The sequence below is a fragment of the Nerophis ophidion genome, linkage group LG16 (genome assembly GCF_033978795.1).
Source record: "Nerophis ophidion isolate RoL-2023_Sa linkage group LG16, RoL_Noph_v1.0, whole genome shotgun sequence".
Taxonomy (NCBI): domain Eukaryota; kingdom Metazoa; phylum Chordata; class Actinopteri; order Syngnathiformes; family Syngnathidae; genus Nerophis; species Nerophis ophidion.
In genome coordinates this window covers 18,566,452-18,593,501 of record NC_084626.1, presented here as the reverse complement: position 1 = coordinate 18,593,501, position 27,050 = coordinate 18,566,452, and the positions used below count along the sequence as shown (strand labels likewise).

Below are 27,050 nucleotides of genomic sequence, written 5' to 3'. Positions count from 1 at the left end.
CCCTTCGTCCTGGCGCAGCATTTGCGAGACGCGGCAACCCGGTGGCTCCAGCCGAATGGGCAGGATCCCGAAGTGGTGGAAAGAATCCTGCTGGAGCAGTTCATGGACGCCCTCCCACCCAGGACCGGCCCGTTGATGTAAAAGCTGCAGTAACAATGGCCGAGAACCACCTAGCGGTCCACAGGGAAGTGACGACAAAAGCGACCGAAAGGCCCATCCCTGCACCTCGCCGACGACTCACGCCACCAGACGGGATGACACTGGAGCAGCGCCCTCACCTGGCGGGAAGACTTGGAAACATGGAGCAGGTCCCCTCCTCAAATGATCAACAAGCACACACGCACACACGCACACAGTCACACACACTTACACATCCAACAAGGGGGGGGAACCGGGGATATAATCCACTGTCTCCTTGTCTGTTTCAGGGTACCAGCGCTGTCCAGAGAGGGCTTCCCTCACAGAGGGCGCCTCAGACGCCCGGGCCGGTGTGCTGGGGTTGCGGTCAACCCGGTCACGTTCGCCGGAAGTGCTCCTTAATGGAGGTGGGGCATGTGATGCGGGTTGTCGGGATCCCAGCACCCGCCCCAGATCCGGGGGAGACGTACTGTGTCCCAGTAAGAATACAAGGGAGTACATACCGGGCAATGGTGGATTCGGGCTGTAAACAGTCCATGATGCACCAAAACCTGGTTCGACCCGGGGTGTTGAGGCAGGCCACACTGGGAAGAATTAGGTGTATTCATGGGGATGTGCACGAGTACCCAATTGTGCCAGTGGAAATTTGGTATGAAGGTCAAAAGCATAATGTTAAAGTTGCCGCAAGCGCGCACGTTACGCATCCCATAATTTTAGGAACAAATTGGCCGGGGTTTAACCAGTTAGTGACACAATGTGTGGGGATGCGTTCACGGACTGTAGGACAGGGGAATATCCGCGCAGTACTCGCTGGCGACCCGGATTCATCCGGGACTGACAGGCGGGAACCGGCAGGGGCTTCGCGGGAGGCCCCACCGGCCCTCCGCTGGCAGTCCACGGAGGATTTTCCCCTCGAGTAGTCCCGCGATGAAACTTTGCGCGCGGCCTGGGACCAGGTGGTTTGCATAGACAGTCAGCTGGTGCGCCCGGGGAAAACGCAGGTATTTCCCCACTTTGTGATTATTAGGGATAGGTTATATAGAGTGAGCCGTGACACTCAAACAGGTGAGGAGTCCACCCAGTTGTTGGTGCCAAATCCCCGCCTGGAAATGGTTTTCCAGGCGGGGCACTGCAATCCCCTCGCTGGCCACTTGGGGTACGAGAAAACACTCAATCGGGTCATGGTTCGTTTCTATTGGCCAGGCATCCGGGCAGACATACGCCGCTGGTGTGCTGCCTGTCCGGATTGCCAGCTGGTAAACCCGGCGGCCGTCCCGAAGGCCCCTTTGCGCCCATTACCACTCATGGAGGTCCCGTTCGAAAGAATTGGGATGGACCTCATCGGACCATTTAACCCAAGCACACGGGGATATCGCTTTGTGTTAGTTCTGGTTGATTACGCAACGCAGTATCCCGAAGCAGTGCCGCTGCGCTCCATCTCTGCCAAGAGTGTGGCGCAAGCACTCTTCACGGTCATTTCCCGCGTCGGAATCCCGAAAGAGATTTTGACGGACCAAGACACGTCCTTTATGTCACGCACGATAAAGGAACTGTACGGGTTATTGGGGATTAAAGCGATCCGCACCAGTGTATACCAACCACAAACTGACGGGCTGGTGGAACGGTTTAATAAAACGCTGAAAACCATGATCCGTAAGTTCACGCACGAGGACAAACTTAATTGGGATAAATGGCTGGATCCCCTAATGTTTGCGATGCGGGAGGCACCCCAGACCTCTACCGGTTTTGCACCGTTCGAGTTATTATACGGCAGGAAGCCGCGCGGCGTATTGGACCCAATTAAAGAAAGCTGGGAGGAAGGTTCAAGCCGCAGTAAAAACGAAATATAATACGTTATGGACCTGCGAGCAAAACTCCACCAGGTGGGGCACTTGTCACGCAAAAATTTGCTCCGCGCCCAGCAACGGCAACAGCGTATGTACAACAAGGGAACCCAGCTGAGAAAATTTTCACCGGGAGAAAAAATACTTGTACTACTCCCAACTTCCAGCTCAAAATTACTAGCAAAGTGGCAAGGACCCTTTGAGGTCACACGGCAGGTAAATGATGTGGACTACGGCGTTCGGCGCTCGGACCGAGGTGGAGGCTTACAAATTTACCATGTAAACCTACTGAAAGCATGGAGGGAGGCCGAGCCTGTCTCCATGGTGACGGTAGTGAGAGAGGAGGAGGAGTTGGGGCCAGAGATCCCGCACTCTGCTTCTTCTTCTCCTCTTCCCTGTGATGACCAGCTCACATTGGCTCAAAGAGCGGAGGTTGCTGAGTTACAGCGGCGCTATGCAGATGTGTTCTCCTTGCGGCCCGGGCGCACGGATCTCATCCAACATCATATTGAGACCAGCCCGGGGATTAGGGTGCGGTCTCTGCCATACAGGCTTCCCGAGCACAAACGCAAAATAGTGCGGGACGAATTAAAAACCATGCTGGAGTTAGGAGTAATAGAAGAATCCCACAGCGCATGGTGCAGCCCTATCGTTCTTGTAGGGAAGAAGGATGGGTCTGTGCAGTTCTGTGTGGATTACCGCAAGGTGAATGAGGTGTCACGTTTTGACGCGTACCCAATGCCTCGGGTCGACAAGCTTCTGGATCGGCTGGGCACTGCTCGTTTTTTCACGACACTGGATTTAACCAAGGGCTACTGGCTTATCACCAGAGTCCCGCGAAAAATCGGCCTTCTCCACTCCGGAAGGTTTATACCAGTTCGTGACGCTCCCGTTCGGGTTGTTCGGTGCGCCTGCCACGTTCCAGCGCCTCATGGACCGGGTGCTGCGACCCCACGCTGCATACGCGGCTGCCTACCTGGATGATGTTATCATCCAGAGTAGCAGCTGGGAAGATCACCTGCGGCGGGTGGGGGCGGTGCTCGAGTCCTTGAGGCGGGCGGGGCTCACCGCCAACCCTGCGAAGCGCGTGGTTGGCCGGAGGGAGGTACAGTATCTGGGGTACCACTTGGGGGGGAAGGCTGCAGCCATAGGTTGACAAGATGGCGGCAATTGCGGCCTGTCCACCCCCCAAGACTAAAAAAGAGGTGAGGCAGCTACCGTAGATTTATTCCCCGGTTTGCAGACCTGACCAGCCCACTGACGGACCTCACCCGAAAGGGTACTCCAGACCTGGTCCAGTGGACGGAGCGGTGCCAGCAGATGTTTGAGGAAGTAAAGAAACCACTCTGTGAGGAGCCGGTACTGCGCATGCCAAATTTTAACATTCCTTTCTGTCTGCAGGCGGACGCGTCGGGCCGGGAACTGGGGGCCGTTTTGACTCAGCGGGTGGAGGGCGTCGATCGCCCCATACTGTACATCAGCCAGAAATTGTCGGACCGGGAGGCGAGGTACAGTACGGTGGAGAGGGAGTGCCTCGCCATCCGGTGGGCGGTCGGGGCCCTCCGCTACTACCTGCTGGGGCGGGCCTTCAGTCTCTGCTCAGATCACAAACCTCTCCAGTGGCTCCACCGTATGAAGGACGCCAATGCGCGGATCACCCGGTGGTATCTCGCATTACAACCCTACAACTTCCGGGTGGTCCACAGGCCGGAAGCGCAGATGGCCGTGGCCGACTTCCTCTCTCGCCCAGCTATTGGGGGGGGGGGGCACGGCCGGACAGGTGCCCGGCCTGTGTCTGGCGGTGGAGGGGTGTGGAGAGGGGCGTTCTCCATGCGTCCCCTGCGGGCGGGGTATGTGCAGGGGCCGGCCATGAAGCAGCCAACAGGTGAGTGGATACCTCAGCTGGAACGAGTTATCTAATCACCTGTTCCCTTTATTAGCAGCGCTGGAGACCATGAAGAGAGACAGACGCATGAGGACGCGGGAGAGACGCACCGAGACGAACAAAGACAGCTGAAAAGCTTGAAAGACGGACAATTGTGTAAAGTAAAAGATGTATTAAATACTGTGTCAAACCTGTATCCTGAGCTGTGTGATACTGTGGTCAGAAGAAGCCGGGCGAGACGCAGGAAACCTCTACATAATACTTAGTGAAGTAAGTTATATTTCATATGGTGAGATGAGTAAGATTAACTTGAAAATGAATGGATGGAGGAGATAAATTCGGAATGTTTATCATGGTTCTTCTTCTTTGTACTTTGTAAACACTTTAAGTTTGAAGAGATTTCTTGAAATGGATCATATTAGTACATTGTTTGATTGCTTTGCTTAATCCATTCCATAATTTGATTCCACAAACTGATATACTGATGTTCGTAAGTGTTGTACATGGGGACAAATGTTTTAAAATACATTTTTCTCTAATATTATATTTCTCCTCTTTTGTTGAGAATAATTGTTGTATATTCTTGGGTAGCATATTATAGTTATCTTTATATATAATTTTAGCTGCTTGCAAATTCACTGTGTCATGGAATTTCAGTATTTTTGATTCAATAAATAAGGGGTTTGTATGTTGTCTATATCCAACATTAAGTATTATTCTAACTGATCTTTTTTGTAACACCATTAATAAATGAAGTGTATATTTGTAGTTATTTCCCTATTTTTCTACACAGTAACTCAGATAAGGTAATACTAGCGTGCAGTAGAGAATATGAAGTGATTTTTGGTCTACAACATGTTTTGCTTTATTCATTATTGACATGTTAATTGCTACTTTATGTTGTATATTATTTACATGACATTTCCAGTTCAATTTATCATACATCATTGAACCAAGAAATTTGGTTTCATTTACTCTTTCAATTTCTATTTTTTGTATTTGTATTTGTGTTTGACTTTCTCTTCTATTGTTACCAAATAGCATTATTTTAGTTTTACTGAGATTCAGGGATAGTCTGTTTTTCTTAACCCATCTTTTTAATTTGTTAATTTCTTCTGTTATTATTTGTATTAGCTTCTGTGTGTTCTCTCCTGAACAAAAGGCTGTTGTATCATCCACAAATAATACTAACTTTAAATATTTTGTAACTTTACCAATGTCATTTATATAGAGATTGAACAATTTTGGTTTTAATATTGATCCTTGAGGTACACGACAGGATATATTTAGCGTTGTAGACGTGTGTTCGGATAGCTTCATGTATTTTTTCCTGTTCGTTAAATAACTTTTAATCCAGTTTAAGACCAACCCTCTGATGCCATAAAGTTCTAGTTTTTTTATTAAAATATTGTGATTAATTGTGTCAAATGCTTTAGTTGGATCCATCAACACTACTGCCGCACATGTTTTACTATCTATTGCTTTGGTAATTTATTCTGTAGTTCCAATTAAAGCCATCGAATTGGAAACATTAGTTTTAGTTCTCAGCGAGTATTCTATTTTTGTTTATGAAACTCTCTAATCTGCAATTGAACAGTTTTTCAAAGATTTTAGAAAATTGTGGAAGAAACAAATCTATAATTTGTAAATTGGTGTTTGTCTCCAGTCTTATAAATTGGTGCAACTTCAGCTATTTCCATTTTGTTTGGGAATTTACCTGTTGGAAATGATAGGTTACTGATATACATTAATGGTCCTGAGATCTCTTTAAAAACCTTTTTTATCATTTCCATTTGAGGTAAGCATGGTGTTCCTGGGATTAGAGGCCTCACCTTTTCTCTTCCAAACATATTGCTGGGTATTGTGGCCAAAAAGCAAAATGTTTGTTTCATCTGAACACAGAACTTTCCTCCAGAAGGTTTATCTTTGTCCATATGATGTCAGATGAAACAAAAATTGAGCTGTTTGGCCACAATACCCAGCAATATGTTTGGAGGAGAAAAGATGAGGCCTTTAATCCCAGAAAAACCGTACCTACCGTCAAGTATGCTGGTGGTAGTATTATGCTCTGGCCATGATTTGCTGCCAATGAAACTAGTGCTTTAAATGGGACAATGAAAAAGGAGGATTATCTCCAAATTCTTCAGGACAACCTAAAATCATCAGCCCGGATCATCAGTCCATTGTTCCAACAGGACAATGACCCCAAACACAAGTCAAAAGTGGTAAAGAAATGGCTAAATCACAATCAGAATCAGAATAGTTTTTATTGCCATTGTTTAAAAACGGGCGCACCTAAAATCAGGGTTTTAGAATGGCCTTCCCAAAGTCCTGACTTAAACGTGTGGACAACGCTAAAGAAACAAGTCCATGTCAGAAAAACAAACAATTTAGCTAAACTGCACCAATTTTGAAAAGAGGAGTGGTCAAAAATTCAACTAGAAGCTTACCAGAAGCTTATGGGTGGCTACCAAAAGCACCTTATTGCAGTGAAACTTGCCAAGGGACATGTAACCAAATATTAACATTGCTGTATGTATACTTTAGACCCAGCAGATTTGGTCACATTTTCAGTAGGCTCATAATAAATTCATAAAAGAACCAAACTTCATGAATGTTTTTTGTGACAAACAAGTATGTGCTCCAATCACTCTATCACAAAAAATAATAGTTGTGGAAATGATTGGAAACTCAAGACAGCCATGACATTATGTTCCTTACAAGTGTATGTAAAATTTTGATTGCGACTGTACTTCAGGATTTTGAGCACACGCAAGCTTTGTACATGAGACCCCAGCTCCCTAATCGTTCATCATTTCTCGGTTTTAGCTCTTATATAACACCGTGTACTTTCAAATGAAAATAATGAAATATTAAAAATGACTGTTGTTGATTGTTAATTATTTTATTTATTGGCTTGAAAACTTGGCCAACAAAGATCATTCTGATTCTGATTAATTCTGTGAATGTGATTATGGATGTTTTCTTTCCTTACTCACCTCATAGTAGCTCTGGACAGCGTTAACGAACGCCTCATCTGCTACAATCTGGGTTTCTCCATTGAGGAATGCCTGGAAACGCTCTTTGACTGTCTGCAGCTGCTGCTTACTGATCTGAATAAAACACAAAAAGAAAGACAATACAAAGTAATTACATTAACCCACAGTCAACATCTGTCTCGTAACACTTTACACTGTAGACGGCACAAAGGACTTCATTTTCAAGTGTTATTTTGGCCATCATGTTTGTGAAACAGAAGTAAATATTTTAGTGCAAATTGTAGTATTTACAAAAATGGTTAGGCACTATATTTACAGCATTAAATAATCAGCTCAGAAAGAACAATTTCTTAACTTTTTTTAATAAATATATTTTTTAGTACCTGTCCTGTCAGTCATTTGAGAAAATGTAAATGTTGATATCGATGCGTTACCATGCTAATGTGATTTTCAATATTGCTACGCAATCAATAGAAGTATGGAGATACTTTATGGAGCAGAGCCAGAGCCTCTAAGTCACCTGTTGACTGGCTCGCTTTTAGGTAATGTAGAAAAATGTACAGTCAGGATTCAGAACTGGCCTTGGATCATCGCTACACTTAATTAAGGTCCTTGAGGATATCATCATGTCCCTGGACAATTAACAGGTCTGCATAGCTGTCTTCTTAGATTACTGTAGATCCCAACATCCTTTTAAATAGACTATTTATTATTGGCTTGTCCAACAGTTACATCAACAGGTTTGTCAACAATCTCAATAACCACATACAACAAGTGAAGTCTGAAAATGTTGTATCAGATCTGCTTAACATATCTAAACGGGTACTACACGGTTTCATCCAATGTTATTTTCTAAGAATCTTAATGCTGACGATACTGTTACAATGTATGGGTTCACCCGGTGGGATTTGAGGGGTGCACCAGGATGTTCACATTATTCTGAAGTTACCCGGTAAAATGACTGAACGGCAACTCTGTGTGTGCGTCTTCATTTAATAAGATATCTAACATTAAAACATGGTGGCAGCGGTAAATCCGAACACAACAACGCTTACGAATGTCAGATGAAGAAGTTGAGGTGAAGGAGGAAGCCGAAGACAGCATTTTACAACGAAAAAGAACGATGGATGCATTCGGTTTGAAACCTCCCGCCACATTGGACTGGAATTCTACTTGCCTGGCAAAAACATGGAAGACGTGGAAAGATGAGTTTTCACTGTATGTGGACATAACGTTAGCAGATTCTGACGACAAGACAAAGGTAAAAGTGTTCAAATACTTGATTGGAGAAACAGGCAGAGAATTGGGGAAAACATTGTGGACTACACTTAAACCAGAGGAGCAACTAGTGGAAACACTAGACAAATTACTAACTCTGTTCGACAAACACTGCAATCCTAAACCAAACGAAACTGTTGAGAGATACAGATTTTTCTCCAGAAACCAGAATGTTAGCGAAACGATTGACAAGTACGTCACTGACCTACGAGTGCTCGCAGACACATGCAATTTCGGGACTGCAAAAGAATCCTTGATTAGGGATAGAATTGTATGCGGGATCCATGATTCGCATGTGAGAGAGCGTTTGCTGCGCGAGACAGATCTAACGTTGGAAAAAAGCATCCAAATATGCAGAGCAGCAGATCTCTCGAAGGAAAATGTGAAAACAATCGAGGGGCAAGTAGGTGAAGAGGTGCATGCAATTAAAAGAGTGTCTGAAGCAAAGGGGGCAAGACCGAAAGAAATAAAGAACTGCAAGTACTGTGGAAAAAACCATGAGTGGAAAAAAGAGAGCTGCCCAGCTTATGGGAAAGTCTGCAGCAAATGTAACAAATACAATCACTTTGCGTCCAAATGCAAAACTTCAGATTCACAGATCAAACGAATACACAGTGTAGCAGAGACAGAGGATGAGTATCAGGAAATATTAAGCCTTCACTCAGACGGGCAGAAAAAAACACAGGAGAGACAACTGTTCGCGACAATGTTGCTGGGGGAGAGGCCAGTGAAATTTCAGCTAGACTGTGGAGCAAGCTGCAATATTATCCCAATACACCTACTGAACCCAGACACAAAACTGGAGCAGACACAGCAAGTCCTTGTCATGTACAACAAAAGCACTCTGAAGCCTTTGGGCAAATGCAGGATAAAAATAAGGAATCCGAGAAACAGGAAATTGTATAGGCTTGAATTCATGGTGATTGATGGCCAGTCATCTGTGCCATTACTTGGCAATAAAGCAGTACAGGGCATGGATCTAGTGAGAATTCAAAGAGAAAATATCATGGCCATTGATGAGATTGTCCAACACACAGGCAGTAAGGAAAATACTCCGGAGAAAGAACAGATCAGAGAACGATATCCACAGGTGTTTGAAGGAGATGGCTGCCTGTCAGGGACATATGATCTGGAAGTGGATCACAGCGTAGCTCCAGTAAAGTTACCTAAGCGAAGAGTTCCGGTGGCACTGATGAATCCACTTAGAGAGGAACTGAGCAGTCTGGTGGAAAGAGGAATCATCACACCAGTCGAAAAGAGCACAGATTGGATCAGTAGCATGGTCGTGGTTAAGAAACCATCTGGAAAATTGAGAATCTGCATTGATCCTAAACCCCTAAACAAAGCCTTAAAGAGACAACATTTCCCACTGCCAACAATCGATGATGTCCTACCAGACCTAGCAAATGCAAGAATATTCACAGTGTGTGATGTAAAGAATGGATTCTGGCATGTGAAGTTGACAGAGCAGTCCAGCTACATGACAACATTTGCCACCCCTTTCGGAAGGTACAGATGGATGAGAATGCCGATGGGGATCAGCCCGGCTCCTGAGGTGTTTCAGCACAGGCTTACGCAGGCGCTTGATGGGTTACCAGGGGTGCGCATTATAGCTGACGATATCTTGATCATCGGTGAAGGAGAAAATCAGGAAATGGCAGTGAGAGATCATGACGAAAAACTGAAAAAACTCCTTGAGAGATGCGAAACATGCAACATTAAACTGAATTTTGACAAACTGAGGCTGAAGCAGAAGGAGGTGCCGTACATAGGTCACAGACTAACATCGGAGGGCTTGAAAATTGACCCTGAAAAGGTACGCGCAGTACAGGAAATGCCTAGACCCGCCGACATCAAGGGCCTTCAGAGATTGCTTGGAATGGTTAACTACCTTGCAAAATTTTGCCCACACCTGTCAGATAGCTGTGAGGTCCTGAGGCAACTGACTCACAAGGATGTGATATGGGAGTGGACTGACATACAGGAAACTGCCTTTGTGAAAATTAGAGAAATGATAGCCTCAGCACCAGTACTGAAGTACTACAACCCAACGGAGGACCTCACTCTCCAATGTGATTCATCAGAAACCGGACTGGGTGCAGCGCTCTTGCAGGTAAGCCAGCCGATAGCATATGCCAGCAGGGCACTCACCTCCACTGAGAGAGGATATGCACAAATAGAAAAAGAGTGCTTGGCTATATTATTTGGGATGGAAAAGTTTCACCAATACACGTATGGTAGAAAGGTGGTTGTGCACTCTGACCATAAACCTCTGGAAACAATCACAAAGAAACCACTGCTTAGCGCCCCAAAGCGTTTACAAAGGATGCTGTTGAGACTTCAAAAGTATGACATAGAAGTAGTGTTTGTTCCAGGCAGATTCATGCTGGTAGCTGATACACTGAGCAGAGCGTACCTGCCTGAATGTGCAACTGAGGGGTCAGTGGAAGCTGAAATTGAAACTGTTAACATGATTCATTATTTGCCCATTTCAGAGGAGAGACGGCAGAGAATCCAAACTGAGACAGAACGGGACCAGGCCCTTCAGGTGCTGAAACGAAGAATACTGCAGGGGTGGCCAGATGATAAAGGGCAGGTCGAGGATGAGGTGAGGCCGTATTTTGATATGCGGGATGAGCTAAGCGTACAGGACAATGTCATCTTTAGAGGACAGAGGGCAGTCATCCCGACGGCTCTAAGAAAAGAAATGAAGGAAAAGATCCATGCATCACATTTAGGGATAGAAAACTGCCTGAGGAGAGCGAGAGAATGTGTATACTGGCCGGGTATGCATGAACAGCTAAAAACGTACATGGGAAACTGCCAAGTTTGCAGAGAAAAAGACACACGGCAACAGAAAGAACCATTACAGAGCCATGACTTCCCACTAAGGCCATGGGCAAAAGTGGGCACAGATATATTCACCTTCAATAACAAAGAGTACTTAGTGACAGTGGACTATTTTTCCAATTTTTGGGAAGTTGATTATCTACCTGATACCAGGTCCACCACGGTTATCCATAAGCTGAAAGCACATTTCGCTCGCCATGGTGTGCCTGACGTGGTGTTCTCTGATAACGGCCCACAATATAGCTCACAGGAATTCAAAAGATTTAGCCAGGCCTGGGAATTCGAACACGTTACATCTTCACCTACCTATCCTCGAAGCAATGGAAAAGCAGAGTCTGCTGTCAAGACTGCTAAAAGGCTGATGGGGAAAGCACTGCAGGCAAAGTCAGACCCCTACTTGGCCATACTTGCTCACAGAAACACCCCAGCACAAGGCTTTCAGGCCAGTCCAGCTCAGAGACTAATGAGCCGTCGGACAAAGACATTGTTACCAATGTGTGAGAATCTACTGAAACCTGCTGTAGTGGACACTGACTCAGCTGTGCGAGAAAACCAACTCAGGCAGGCTCGCTACTACAACAGAGGGGCAAAGCCCCTGAGACCACTTCAGAATGGAGAACGGGTGCGAGTGCAGTCACAGGTGGCCGGACACACATACTGGGCACCTGCATCAGTGGTGCGACAGGACCGGAATAGGTCCTATGCAGTAAAAATGGAGAATGGGACTGTGCTGAGACGCAACCGTAGACACCTGAGACCATCGCCAGGGGTGTCACCAACATCAGAGTCAACTGGCAGGAACCCGCCCACCCCAACTCCGGGTGGGGTCACACCACAACCATGCTCACCTGACTACGTCACACCACAATCCTGCTCACCAGCTGAGCCGGACCCTCAGACGACACAAGCCGGTGTCACCACCAGATTCGGCAGGGTTGTTAGGAGGCCTGCACACCTCCGGGACTTTGTTTAAGGAGCTAAATGTGTTTCACTGCCGTGTTTAGTTAAAGCACGGTTGTGCTGTTCTTCCCTCATAGGTCCTTTGTTTACAATTGGGTGGGACTGTTGTTGTCTTTTTTGTTTTTTTTTCTTCTCTGTTGTTTTGTTTTTTGTTTTTTGTTTTTTTCAAAAAAAGGGAAGATGTTACAATGTATGGGTTTCACCCGGTGGGATTTGAGGGGTGCACCAGGATGTTCACATTATTCTGAAGTTACCCGGTAAAATGACTGAACGGCAACTCTGTGTGTGCGTCTTCATTTAATGAGATATCTAACATTAAAACAGATACCATCATGTACAGCAGACCTGGGGATTTTGCGGCCACATCCGGCCGTTTGTGCGTCCCTGTCCAACCCACGTGAGGCCAATCATAAATTACAAGATACATTTAAAAAGTATCTATGTCGAGTGTGCAATACAACTGTGCTGCTTTTGTTTTGAAAAGCGTTATCTGTATTACATCCGTGTGGACGTATGCGCGTGCGTGAATGTGACCAGCGGCAATAACAAATTACAAAATACATTTTAAAAAAACATCTATGTCGTGCGTGCAATAAAACTGTGCCGCTTTTATTTTGAAAAGTGTTATTTATGGACGTACGTCCGTGTGTGACCTGTGAATGAAGGTGCACAGGAACAAGAGATGCCTGGTTACCCCCGAGATGTCAGCTCACGCTAAAAAAAGAAAAGCTGATGACGCATGCCATGTTTTCAACAAGACATGGACTGCCAAGTATTTCTTTACAAAAATTAAAGGTGAAGTCATGTGCTTAATTTGTGGTACGCAGGTTGCCGTGTTTAAAGAATATAATTTGAATCGCCACTACACGACAAAACTGGAGGAAAAATACCGTAATCTGTATGATGAAGAGCGTGCAAGGGAGGCTGATGCGTTGATGGTAAAACTGCAAACCCAACATGGACTGTTGGCCAAATTTCACACCCTCAGAGATGCAGCAGTCAGGACAAGTTTTGTCATTTCTCACACAATCGCCAGAAAAAGTAAGGCGTTTTCTGACGGAGAGTTTATTTAGGAGTGCTTCTTGGACTCAGTTGCGCTGATATGCCCGCAGAAGAGGGGCACGTTTGAGACCGTGTAACTCTCCCGAGTGTTGACACCATTGCTGGAAATTTGGAGCTTCAGCTAAAGAACAGAACGGCCGACTTTGACTGTTTTTCACTGGCTTTGGATAAGAGCTACGATGTACTTGACATCGCCCAGCTGCCCAGCTGCTCATCTTCATACGTGGGATAACTGCAGACTTTCAAATCAAAGCGGAGCTGGCAGCCATGCAGTCAATTAAAGGAACAACCACAGGTAATGACTTGTTTACAGAGGTAAAAGCGTGTTTGGGCATGTTAGGACTGAAATGCGACAAGCTGGCAGGTGTGTCAACAGATGGTTGTCCAAATTTGACGGGGAAAAATGTTGGACTTTTTAAAGAGGTTCCAGGATAAAATGACATAAATTGCCTTTTTTGCATTGTATTATACTGTAGATCAGGAAGTGTTGTGTAAGACAGTGTGAAAAATTAACCATGTAAAACAGTTAACTTTATCAGAGCAAGAGCGTTAAATCATAGAAAATGTGTTGCACTATTGGAGGAAAATGAGAGTGAACATGGTGACAAAAGCTATACTTGCCAACCCTCCCGAATTTTCCGGGAGAGTCCCGATATTCAGCGCCTCTCCCGAAAAGCTCCCGGGACCAATTATCTCCCGAAAATCTCGTGAAATTCAGGCAGAGCTGGAGGCCACGCCCCATCCAGCTCCATGCGGACCTGAGTGAGGACAGCCTATTTTCACGTCCGCTTTCCCACAATATAAACAGCGTGTCTTCCCAATGACGTTATAACTGTAGAATGATCGAGGGCGAGTTCTTGGTTTCTTACGTGGGTTTATTGTTAGGCAGTTTTATTAACGTCCTCCCAGCGCGGTAACAACACACAACAACAGCAGTCACGTTTTTGTCTACCGTAAAGCAGTTTGCCTGTCGTAAACAGCAATGTTGTGACACTCTTAAACAGGACAATACTGCCATCTACTGTACATGCATATGGTTAGAAAAATAGTGACAGAGATTAAAACAAGGATGGACAATTCAACCCTTAACTCAACAATGAGTAGATGAGTTTTATGTGTGTATATGTGTAGATAAATGAACACTGAAAGTCAAGTATTTCTTATATATATATATATATATATATATATATATATATATATATATATATATATATATGTATATATATATATATATATATATATATATATATATATATATATATATATATATATATATATGTATATATATATATATATATATATATATATATATATATATATATATATTTATATATATGTTGGGGTGTGGGAAAAAATCGATTCGAATACGAATCGCGATTCTCACGTTGTGCGATTCAGAATCGATTCTTTTTTTTTTCTTTAAATCAATTTTTTTTTTTTATCAATCCAACAAAACAATACACAGAAATACCATAACAATGCAATCCAATTCCAAAACCAAACTTGATCCAGTAACACTCAGAACTGCAATAAACAGAGCAATTGAGAGGAGACACAAACACGACACAGAACAAACCAAAAGTAGTGAAAGAAAAATAAATATTATCAACAACAGTACCAATATTATTTATAATTTCAGCATAGCAGTGATTAAAACTCTGTCATTGACATTATCATTAGACATTTATAAAAAGAACAAAAAAAAGAACAATAGTGTCACAGTGGCTTACATTTGCATCGCATCTCATAAACTTGCCAACTCACTGTGTCCAATGTTTTCACAAAGATAAAATAAGTCATATTTTTGGTTCGTTTAATAGTTCAAACAAATCTACATTATTTCAAACATTGTTCTGTACAATTATAAAAGCTTATTAAAACAAATGTACTACTCTGCTAGCATGTCAGCAGACTGGGCTAGATCCTGCTGAAATCCTATGTATTGAATCAATACAGAATCGTTTTGAATCGGAAAAATATTGTCTTTGAATCGAGAATCGCGTTGAAGAATCGATATTGAATCGAATCGTGGGACACCCAAAGATTCGCAGCCCTAATTATAATTTTATATTATATATATATATATATATATATATATATATATATATATATATATATATATATATATATATATATATATATATATATATATATGTACTGTATATGACATACTTGACTGAATTGTAGCTGTAAATATACTACTCCCCTCCTAACCACGCCCCGCCCCAGCCCCGCCCGTTTTATAAATGGCTGTGAAGATAATGTAAATGAATGATTTAAAATCACTGCTATGTTGGAATTTGTATTAATATTGATACTTTTGTTGATATTATTCATTTTTGTTTGACCACTTTTGGATTGTTTTGTGTCATGTTTATGTGTCATCTCAATTGCTCTGTCTACACCAGTTTTGTTTTGGAATTGGAATTGTATTATTATGGTATTATTGTGTATTATTTTGTTGGACTGATTAATAAAAAAATAAAAACAACTAAAAAAATGTTTTGAACTCATACAAAAAGATTAAGTTAAGTACTAAATTTAAATACATAAGAAATCATATTTGGCCCATTCTTCTATACAATTCAACTGGTCAACTCAAGTGTCAGCTTTTTTGTCAATTCTTCACATGTACAAGACATGCAAGGAATCGAAAAAGGTGGGGGGAAAACATTTGGGAAACAGGTAAACATTGGGGTGGGGGAATGAGTAAAAAATATACTTAGCATAAGGCTGGAGGGAGGTCCAGGTTGAGGCCAGAAAGAAAAACCTCAATAGCCATAGCACACATAAAAAAGTTACAAAGAATTCACAAGACTCGCAACAGAGGGGAGGGAGTGAGGGCTACGGAGGCAGGCTGCCGCTCTCTAAGCGCTGCTTAGCCGTCCATCAACCCTAAAGAATGTATTTTTCGTGGATGCATGACTGTGTTAGCCTGCAGAGTGTCTCTGTTCCACAATATTGGTGCTCTTGCAACCACCAGTCAGTCCAAAGTCAACAACAACAACAGATGTGTGTCCATGAGAGACAACAAGGGAGTTTGTTGTGTCTTCATCGCACTATCCTCCGGGAGAGTCTTGAAGCCAGGGAACAATCCAAATTAGAATGATTTGTTTGCGAGCGAAAAAATATTTGCTTTTCAGTCTTAATTGTCCATTACTGGTCCTCAAACTCATCCTGCAAAGCACACTGACCACAGTTCTGCCCCCCCCCCCCAATTGTTTGTGGCAGCTTTGGGGTACTTTGAAGGCTGCCAGCATTTTCAAATTTGTTGACAAACCAGATCAACCCTTACTCCAATCAGCAGATGTCCGGTTTTAATAATTTTGAATAGGTGGATATCTTCATGTACTCGACTGAAAGGCTCGCCAGGCACGCGGCACTCCTTGTCCAAAGAGTCCGTCGTGTGTCCAGCAACAACCGCTCCGTCAAGACACTCAGGTTCCCCCAAGCCCAAGAGCTTGTCAATTTTGTGGAGAGGCTAGTTAATTAGTTCCATTGTTTAGATTTGGAGAGCAGGGCAAAAAGAGGCAACAAGAAAGTTAACACAAGACAAGACAAAGAAGCAAACAGGAGAGATGAGGGAGAGGGAAAGGGAGCGTCTGCCCTCGATGAGTGGCAGTGAGAAATTAGTGCCGGGTATAGTGCTCACTCTTCTGATTTTCCTTAAGCCACTTTCTCTGTTTTTTGGGGAAAAGTTTCATGTTCGAATGTGACTTCAACTCCAGTGGCAAAGAGTTGCACGGATGCGAGGCTTTCACGTCAGTCGTCTGGCACCTTTTCACTTTACAGCTCTCACTGACCACAGCTCGAGTCTGCACACCTTCACGACGTTCTGTATCTTTGTATTCCTTTACACATTACATCAGCGGCTAATCCATTAAGACATATAAAAATAGCTTTTATGAAAAGGAGAAATGTATAAAAATGTATAAACTCATCATGTTATATTTTAGTTTTTGTTTATATATGAGGACAACAGTCTTGACTTCACATTTTGTAGCCTGTCCCCTGACGATGGCACATTACGACATATGTGATAAAATCATTGCACGCATGAAAACTCGTGCAGCTTGAACAGATAAACAAGGTCTTAACAGCCTGAAACAATTTGTATTTATTTTCATGGTTTTAGTTTTTTTTTAATATGGCCATCAAATGTTTGCTTATGGTCCAAAATAACACACAGATATTAAAATTTCTTTACCTGCTCTATTTTATTTTGATTAATGTTGACCTAAGTTTAATTTAATGATTGATTCTTCAAATAGAAACACATTGCAACCATTATGTTATTATTCAGGGTTAAACAGTAACCGTATTTCCTTGAATTGCCGCCGGGGCGCTAATTAATTTAAAACCTCTTCTCACTCCTGCGCTTACCAAAGGCATGCGGTAAAAGTAAGCATGCGGTAATTATTTTAAAACCTCTTCTCACTCCGGCACTTACCAAAGGCATGCAGTAAAAAATTGAGTGTGATGTAAGCTTGGACATTAAATACTACTGAATAGCTCTGAATCTTCTTCCCTTAATGCGATTTCAAATTACCGGTATTGAAATCAGCCTACTCCATTTTGAAAATGATGACAGGGGAAGTGTCACTCGTGACATCATGAGTTTGACCAGGCGGTAATACTAACCAAGCGCTAATTATTTTGCGAAGCGAGTTTGACCCGGCAGTAATTCAAGGCAGGCGCATACTATATGCCCTGCGGCAATTCAAGGAAATACAGTATTTTAAAGTTATTGATACTTCAGCTAACTGTCTGTTTAATATTGCTGAGGCCTATTGAGGGGTTTTTGCTGCCACATAAATGATTGTACCATCTGCATACATTTGGCAGATGGTATTTTTGCAAATATTGGGGAGGTCATTTATATATATACTGAAAAGCAGCCGATCCAAAATAGCACCCAAATCCCTGATTCAGATTTTACACCATTTATTTAAAAACATTGTTGTCGCAATTCAACATATGATTTGAACCAATTTATGGTTTGTTTTGATACATGAAATTGTTTTAATTTTGTCATCAAAACTAGGTGTTTCACAGTGTCAAAAGCATTTGTAAAATCTAAAAATAAATGACTCCAACATATTTTACCCTGAACCAAACTACATTTTATCATTTCGGTGAACTGGCACAGAGCCATTTTAGTAGAATATTTGGGCCGAAATCCGAACAATGTCCCTTGTCCCCCTTGGGGTACTTATGCTGATGGCTCAGAATTACAGTTTGTCAGCGCATACAAATACTTGGGCCAATAACTCTCCTTCAAGACTCACATCAATAACCTGCAGGCCAAAGTTAAGGTCAGATTGGTGTTCCTCTGCGGTAATAAAGCCTAATTCACAAGCTTTGCCAAACATACTTTGGTGAAGATCACCATACTGTTCATGTTTAATTATGACGATGTCATCTAGAAAATGGCTTCCACGTGTGCCCTTAAGGGACTGGATGTTCTACTTCAGTGGTTCTCTTTAATTCAAGTACCCCCTAATCAGACCAAAGCATTTTTGGTTGAAAAAAAGAGAAGTAAAATACAGCACTATGTCATCAGTTTATGATTCATTAAATTGTATAACAGTGCAAAATATTGCTCATTTGTAGTGTTCTTTCTTGAACTATTTGGAAAAAAAGATATAAAAATAACTAAAAACTTGTTGAAAAATAATCAAGAGATTCAATTATAAATAAAGATTTCTACACATAGAAGTAATCATCAACTTAAAGTGCCCTCTTTGGAGATTGTAATAGGGATCCATATGGATTCCTGAACTTAATTCTAAACATTTCTTCACAAAAAAAGAAATCTTTAATATCAATATTTTTGGAACATGTCCACACAAAAATCTAGCTATCAACACTGACTATGCATTGTTGCATTTCTTTTCACAGTTTATGAACTTACATTCATATTTTGTTGAAGTATTATTCAATAAATATATTTATAAAGGATTTTTGAATTGTTGCTATTTTTAGAATATCTAAAAAAAAATCTCACGTACCCCTTGGCATACCTTCAAGTACCCCCACAGGTACGCGTACCCCCATTTGAGAACCACTGCTCTACTCAATTCAGTAATCCGTTTTGCTCAGGGGTGCCTATTATGTTAATCGCAAGGTCGATCACAGAGGGTGTTTTGGTCGATCACCAGCTAGGTATTAAAGAAAATAGACCTGAAAATGAAGGTGCAATAAAAAAATACTAATAATTCTGACTTGACAATAAATAATCAGTGGTAGTGTATATAAATGTGTAACGCAGGCCAGTTAGTGTGGCTGGGCCACGTGTACGTTAGTAAACTTCACTCTCTGACAATATCAAGAGTAGTGCTTGCTATTGGGTTCGGGTGTTTAGCTCAGTAGCTAACACGCTCTTCAGTCATGCCGACGACCCAGGTTCAAGTTCTGGACAGAAGAGAAAAAGCAGGAATGTCTTTAATGTGTGTGTACACCAGAGAACCAATGGCTCAATGCGAATAGGCAGGCCAAGAACAGGGCCCCTGGACCTAACCCGCAGTGGCCCCTCCACTGGGCAGACCAGCAGAAGAACATAGAGGAGCAGCCCCAGCCAGAGACAGGGCGCCACAGAGTCGTAGGATACCCAACCCCCGAGCCACCAAGTAACCATACCCTACTTGGGCTGTCAGAAACCACGAAAGACCCCTACCGAGAAGGGTAGCCGAGTACAGATGGGCAGCGTAACGCAAAGGCTCCAGGCCCAATGCCTAAAACTCAAGCAACATGGACCACCAAAAAGCATATAATGGAAGCACAATGCCGCTAGCAAAATATGTACATAAATATAAATAAAAAAACAATGGGTAGTGAAACATATAACAAGACGACCTGTGAAAAACATACTGGGGCGAGTAAGGCAGTGAACCAGTAGAGAGGCAAACGAACAGCAGGGTCCCACAAAACACCGTCCATGCCCAGCAGAACGACCCAGGTTTCAATTATCATCATACGTATGTTGAAGTCCTTGCCCAGCCATACAGTAGACGGACTACCTTTTCTGAGGTCCCTAAATCCCCAAAAATTAACATTAGTCTACCTGCCATTGATTTTACAATCATTGCTTGAGTATGGTTGAAATAAATATGAATGCATGGTGTATGGTCAACTGAGACATGTCCTACAACTGGGAAGGTATTGTTCTACGGAAAAATGACCTGTTCTTACTTGCTTGTAGATTCCACACAATGGCCAGTTGCTGTCTGCAGCCCTGGTAACGGTTACCATGGCCACTGCTCCTGAGGAAGCAGTATGAGATTAAAGCTTCCTTAATGGGGGTCAAAGGTCTTACAGTTAGATGAGCTAAAGCAGAACCATCTGTCTTCTACTCCTAATCCATACAAATATTGTTCAAGTGGAGGTCACTGCAGTAGAGAAATTTCACTTTTGTGTTTGACAATCACATGTAGTAAAAATGTGTCCAACACGAACAATCTGTTCTTAAATATATTACTTTTATAGTTTTTACCCAAGTGCACACATACTGATATTTTATATGAAGTTCATAATGCCAGCTAGCACAAACCAAACTGACTGCATAGACTACAAAGGACTGCTTAATGACCTTTTTTATCTTTAACCTTAATTAGTAAGACATATTTGGATGAATGATTGGGGCTTGTACGCCTGATCTACTAAAGGATTTCCTGTATTAAAAAACATGTAAACTCGATAGCACACACAAAGCTGATCAAACCAGCTGGTGTACCGAGAATTCTGTCTGTTAAATAGGCAGAGTGTAATCAGTTCAGTGTGTTTGCCTTTATTTATATACAGAATATATGCCGATCATCAGAACATGCTCACTTAGAAGACATGTTTAGAACATTGACTGTAGACTGTAGACATTGACGCAAGAAGGAAGTGATGATGCAAAGGATGGACAAAGAGAGAGAATCTTTTGTGTGCGTGTCAACATATCTGGACTGTCAGAAATAAAAATAATGGAAACCTATCATCCATCCAGCAACTATGTTTTGAGCTGCTTGATGACTTAAGAGCTGATTTGGAGCCAGCAGACAAAATTAAACATTCAATGTGAAAATGGCAAGGAATTCTCTTATGGAAAAACTTCTTGCAGCATAACATGTTCTTGGATCTAGATCATTCCAGCATACCATCGCAGTTAGCAGTCCTCCTACTATGGTATTCAAAAAGTGCGTTATGTTCTCTAGATCTCACTGTAGCATCACTTCTATATAGCCCATGGGCACAGAGTATAGCTATGTGCTTGCAGGATGTAAGGATAAACAGTATTAATAATAACCGCGGTAAAACACTCGACCGCTAGTATAACCGTTTTAAATTAAAATTATCGAAAAAACGTGATTGATAGCCAAACTCTAATAAAATCAAGGAATGACTGGCACTAGCTTGCTATCTTAAATGCTAAATTCAATACAAAAGACATGAAAGTCTTTCCTTATTAAGAAACGATATATCCCAATCTAAACTCGTATAAACACATTGCTGTCTGAGCAAATAAGATATTTGATTGTGCTCATTGAACCAACAAGCTGTGCTCTGTTAACGCGCTGTGCTCTGTTAACGCAGAGTGAACAATATACACTGGGAGGAATATGGGACATAGGATTTTTACGTTGCGTTAGAGGACCGCTGAACCAAGACCACCACAACAACGCCCGCCAGAACATTCTAATCAGTGGAGCATAAGAAACATAGAACATGCAAAATAGAGAGCTTTCTAATAGTGAGTCTAATTATTTTAGTTTTTTAAAAAGATCTAAAGATTTCAGTGTGTAAAAGTACTTTGTGTGAACATTCAACAAAACAGCAATAATAATAATACCATGATCATTTTGGTCATAAAAACTGTGAACTGAAATTATCATATTGTTATGTTACTATTCCACAACATAATACAAACAGACTGTCTCCAAGGTGATGGTTGTAGTACACACAAATTCTCATTTAGATAGGGCGGTCAGCACCAATTTTGCATTTGTTATGAATTGTACCTTCACATGTTGTTGTTGACGAACCCTAAGATGCAGAGAAGGCGGCAGGCATTGTACGGGAAAGCATGATATAATTTAACACTAAAACAAGATCAAACAAAAGAGTACAAAAAAAGGTGCGCACTAGGCGGAGAACAAACTTGGCTATGAACAAAAACTAGCACAAAGGCTAACTGTGGACTATAAACAAAAACACTTACTGTGACACGAAGGAACTATGACATGAGCAGAGTGATCAGAAGTAGACACAGCTACAATGGTAAGTATTAATGACATTGAAAGGTAGTGGTGACAAAATTCCAGCACTGACTGGAGGGGAAAGCAGCTTTTAAATAGCTTCTGGCTGATTGACATCAGGTGTGGCCAGGTGCCAATCAGCCACAGGTGGGGAGACACAGCACCCCGGGAGACAAACAGGAAACGGACAAAATAAGAGTGCTGACAGGAAACAAAGACAAACACAGAGGAAAAACAAAAACATGGCCAAACTGTCAGTGACAAGCCTGACAGTAGTCCCCCTTCCCATAACGGATACCAGACGTTCTAGAAAACCGACCCCCCCAAAAAACAGTCCAAAGTCATAGGAAAGTAGAGGGAGGACAAGAAGGTGGGCTGCCAGGCCAAGTGTCCCCGCAACCAGCGGGGAAGAGTCAGGTGGCGACGGCGAGTAGAACGCCGCTGCAATTGGCGAGGTGGTCGCCAATGAAATGACCACATCCATGGCTGACAATAGGTAGGTGGCGCCCTCTGCTGGCCCACCGGAGACAATGGTGCCCCTTTCTGCTGGCCCACCGGACAGGATGGTGGTGTCGCCCCTTGCTGCTGGCCCACCGGACAGGATGGTGGTGGCGCCCCCTGCTGCTGTCCCAACGGACAGGATGGTGGTGGCGCCCCCTGCTGCTGGCCCACCCGACAGGATGGTAGTGGCGCCCCCTGCTGCTGGCCCACCGGAGTGCGTGGTTGCACCTCCTGCTGCTGGCCCACCGGAGTTTGTGGTGGCGCCCCCTGCTGCTGGCCCACCGGAGTGCGTGGTGGCGTCTGCTGGCCCACCGGAGTGCGTTGTGGCGCCCCCTGCTGCTGGCCCACCGGAGTGAGTGGTGGCGCCCACTGCTGCTGGCCCATCAGAGTGTGTGGTGGCGCCGTAGGTTGCGGATCCACCGCAGATAATGGTGCCGTAGGTTGCAGAGCCACTTGCGTGAGGAGTAGCTGTGCTTCCTCAGCTGCACAGCTACTCTTAGCCCCCCCCCCCCTCAAGGGACGGAACCCAGACGTCTCCAGACAGGCCCAGAGACGACAGGGGTGGGTGGGAGAGGGTTTGAAAAGCGGCCAAACTTTTCTTCAAATCAGCCATAAATTCTAGCGCTTTGTTAAGTCTCTCCGCCATGGAAATCTCTGCGGGGTTTGTTAGGCTGGATTATTCTGTCACATGTTGTTGTTGAGGAACCCCAACATGCAGAGAAGGCGGCAGGCATTGTGCGGGAAAACAGGATTTCATTTAACACTAAAACAAGAAAAAACGTAAGGGTACAAACAAAAGGCGCGCAGTAGGCGTAGAACAAACTTGGCTATGAACAAAAACTAGCACAAAGGATAACTGTGGACTAAAAACAAACACACTGACACAAAGGAACTATGACATGAGCAGAGTGAACAAAGGTAGACACAGCTACAACGATAAGTATTAATGACATTTACAGATAGTGGTGACAATAATCCAGCACTGACTGGAGGGGAAGGCAGCTGTAAATAGTACCTGGCTTATTGACACCAGGTGTGGCCAGGTGCCAATCAGCCACAGCTGGAGAAACACAGAACTCAGGGAGACAAACAGGAAACGGACAAAATAAGAGCGCTGACAGGAAACAAAGACAAACGCAGAAGAAAAACTAAAACATGGCCAAACTGTCAGGGACAAGCCTGACAGATAAACATCACCTGCAACACGTCTACTAAAGGTAACCACAATTACAAACCACATTTCCATATGAGTTGGGAAATTGTGTTAGATGTAAATATAAACGGATATTCAGTTAAATGCACTACAAAGACAAGATATTTGATGTTCAAACTCATAAACGTTCTTTTTTTTTTTTGCAAATAATAATTAACTTTGAATTTCATGGCTGAAACACGTGCCAAAGTAGTTGGGAAAGGGCATGTTCACCACTTTGTTACATCACCTTTTCTTTTAACGACGCTCAGTAAACGTTTGGGAACTGACGAAACTAATTGTTGAAGCTTTGAAAGTGGAATTCTTTCCCATTCTTGTTTTATGTGGAGCTTCAGTCGTTCAACAGTCCGGGGTCTCCGCTGTCGTATTTTACGCTTCATAATACGCCACACATTTTCGATGGGAGACAGGTCTGGACTGCAGGCGGGCCAGGAAAGTACCCGCATTTTTTTTTACGAAGCCATGCTGTTGTAACACGTGGCTTGGCATTGTCTTGCTGAAATAAGCAGGTGCGCCAATGATAACGTTGCTTGGATGACAACATATTTTGCTCCAAAACCTGTATTGACCATCCAGCATTCATGGTGCCTTCACAGATGTGTAAGTTACCCATGCCTTGGGCACTAATACACCCCCATACCATCACAGATGCTGGCTTTTGAACTTCGCGCCTATAACAATCCGGATGGTTATTTTCCTTTTTGTTTTGGAGGACACCCCGTCAACAGTTTCCAAATTTAATTTGAAATGTGAACTTGTCAGACCACAGAACACCTTTCCACTTTGCATCAGTCCATCTTAGATGAGCTCGGCCCCAGCGAACCCAGCGGCGTTCCTTGGTGTTGTTGATAAATGGGTTTTGCTTTGCATTGCAGAGTTTTAACTTGCACTTACAGATGTAGCAACCAACTGTAGTTACTGACAGTGGTTTTATGAAGTGTTCCTGAGCCCATGTGGTGATATCCTTTACACACCGATGTCGGTGTTTGATGCAGTACCGCCTGAGGGATCAAAAGTCTGTAATATCATCGCTTTCGTGCAATGATTTCTCCAGATTCTCTGAACCTTTTGATGATTTTACGGACTGTAGATGGTAGGTAAAATCCCTAAATTCCTTGCAATAGCTCGTTGAGAAATGTTGTTCTAATACTGTTCGACAATTTTCTTACAAATTGGTGACCCTCGCCCCACCCTTGTTTGTGAATGACTTAGTATTTCATGGAAGCTGCTTTTATACCCAATCATGGCACCCACCTATTCCCAATTAGCCTGCACACCTGTGGGATGTTCCAAATAAGTGTTTGATGAGAATTTCTCAACTTTATCAGTATTTATTGCCACCTTTCCCAACTTTTTTGTCACGTGTTGCTGGCATCAAATTCTAAAGTTAATGATTATTTGCAAAAAAAAAAATGTTTATCAGTTTGAACATCAAATATGTTGTTTTTGTTGCATATTCACTCGAATATGGGTTAAAAATGATTTGCAAATCATTGTATTCTGTTTATATTTACATCTAACACAATTTCCCAACTCATATGGAAACGGGGTTTGTATTTACTATGCACACACTATTTAGCACTTTTGTATTTGGGATCTTAGTAGATCAGACTTTACATGTGAAGCAAGTGTCTAGTTTTAATCTGGCATGTACAGGAAAATAAAAATTTTCCTTAAGGCACTTTGGGCTTAATTTGTCGAGAACATTCTGTCACTTATTAAACAGGGAGGTTTTTGTGTCACCATATACTTTAAGAATATAGCCTTTTTTATGTTTTTACGTGTGTTTATTTATTTTATTTTATTTTTCAAATGGCTGAACACAATTTACAGGAATAAAAATGGTTTCAAGTCAGTTAATGCAACAATTTGGGTTTTTTTGAGCATGTACAAGTGCTGAATGTCATCATTTGCAGGATTTTTAGGTTACTGCTTAAGTAAGAATGTCCCAAAAATGCATGATTGTAATTTGAAACAATTCATGTGAGTACTGAAAAAAATAGGACAAGAAAGAACAGTCACATAAAATTGTTATGCATTACAGCAGTCACTTGATAGCACAAGTACATCATTAAGATAACACATTCTTACACTGTTGATCAAAAAAGGTAAGTTTTGCTGAAACTATTGTTAAACATTTGGTATAATTGTGACATTTATGTCTATGAAAAAGTTGTGAAAACATACATTTTCAAGGAAAATACAAAGTCATTATTTCTTTACTTTTTTACCAGGCGGTGTAGGAGAAAATTACTTTTTAAAGCTTTTTAAATTATAGCTACTAGTTACTTTCCTGTAGAAATAATTTAATTACTAATGGAATTATTATTTAATGAAGGTAATCCATTACTCAGGAAAGTAATACTGTTAAAAGTAAAACCTTCAAATACCTAGCATTGATAGATGATTCGTGATCAGTGTGTGGAATAGTGTCTTTAAAAGGCAAGACAAGGGAGCCAGCATTGGCTGTGTCAGCTCAGCATTGGCATTTGGCGAAGAGTTGCCGATACAAGATATTGCACACGACAGCTCCTGTTTAATATGTCGAGTCATGTTGTTACTGGTAGTAAATAGAGCCATTAAATGTGCTCCTGTCGCTCCTTATCCACAAACAAGGTATTTTAGAGTTAGATTGTCATTGCTTCGTTGAATTGTTGTTTATTATTCCCCAGCAGAATTACTATTGGGAATTTAAAGAACCATTTAACTTTTTAGGTTAAAATTACACACGTTTTGGAGAGTACAAAGTGCTTTAAGAGCATAGGAAATGTTTATAACTGTGTTTGATAGCTGTGTGGAGAGCAGATAAATACCTTAAATGCATATAATATTCATAACAATCATAAAATGGTGACCCTAATTCACGTAAATAGACCTATCAAGGGGATTCCGAAACGGTACTCAGCGATAAACAAAGCACACCTGGAGCTGTTTACCTCCGCGAGTGAGTGCGTGCTGAAGTGAACTTGCGGTGTTTCTAACAGTCTTGTTGACGCCACCTCAGAAAAAACATGATGTGGTGGCGTAGTAACGTACTTAAGTCATCAAATAATATTAATAATAATAATGATAATAATAATA

The 27,050-nt window shown here is 42.5% G+C and overlaps 1 protein-coding gene across 4 annotated transcripts in view; it reads right to left on the bottom strand.

The window, feature by feature from the left end:
- Window positions 1–27,050, bottom strand: part of cadpsa (Ca2+-dependent activator protein for secretion a) — a 342,730-nt gene that overhangs the window by 292,302 nt on the left and 23,378 nt on the right. For all 4 annotated transcript variants that reach the window (XM_061874508.1, XM_061874509.1, XM_061874511.1 and 1 more), the window contains exon 2: window positions 6,867–6,980. In XM_061874508.1, coding sequence (XP_061730492.1) covers window positions 6,867–6,980 — 114 coding nt within the window. The remainder of the gene's footprint in view (window positions 1–6,866; window positions 6,981–27,050) is intronic.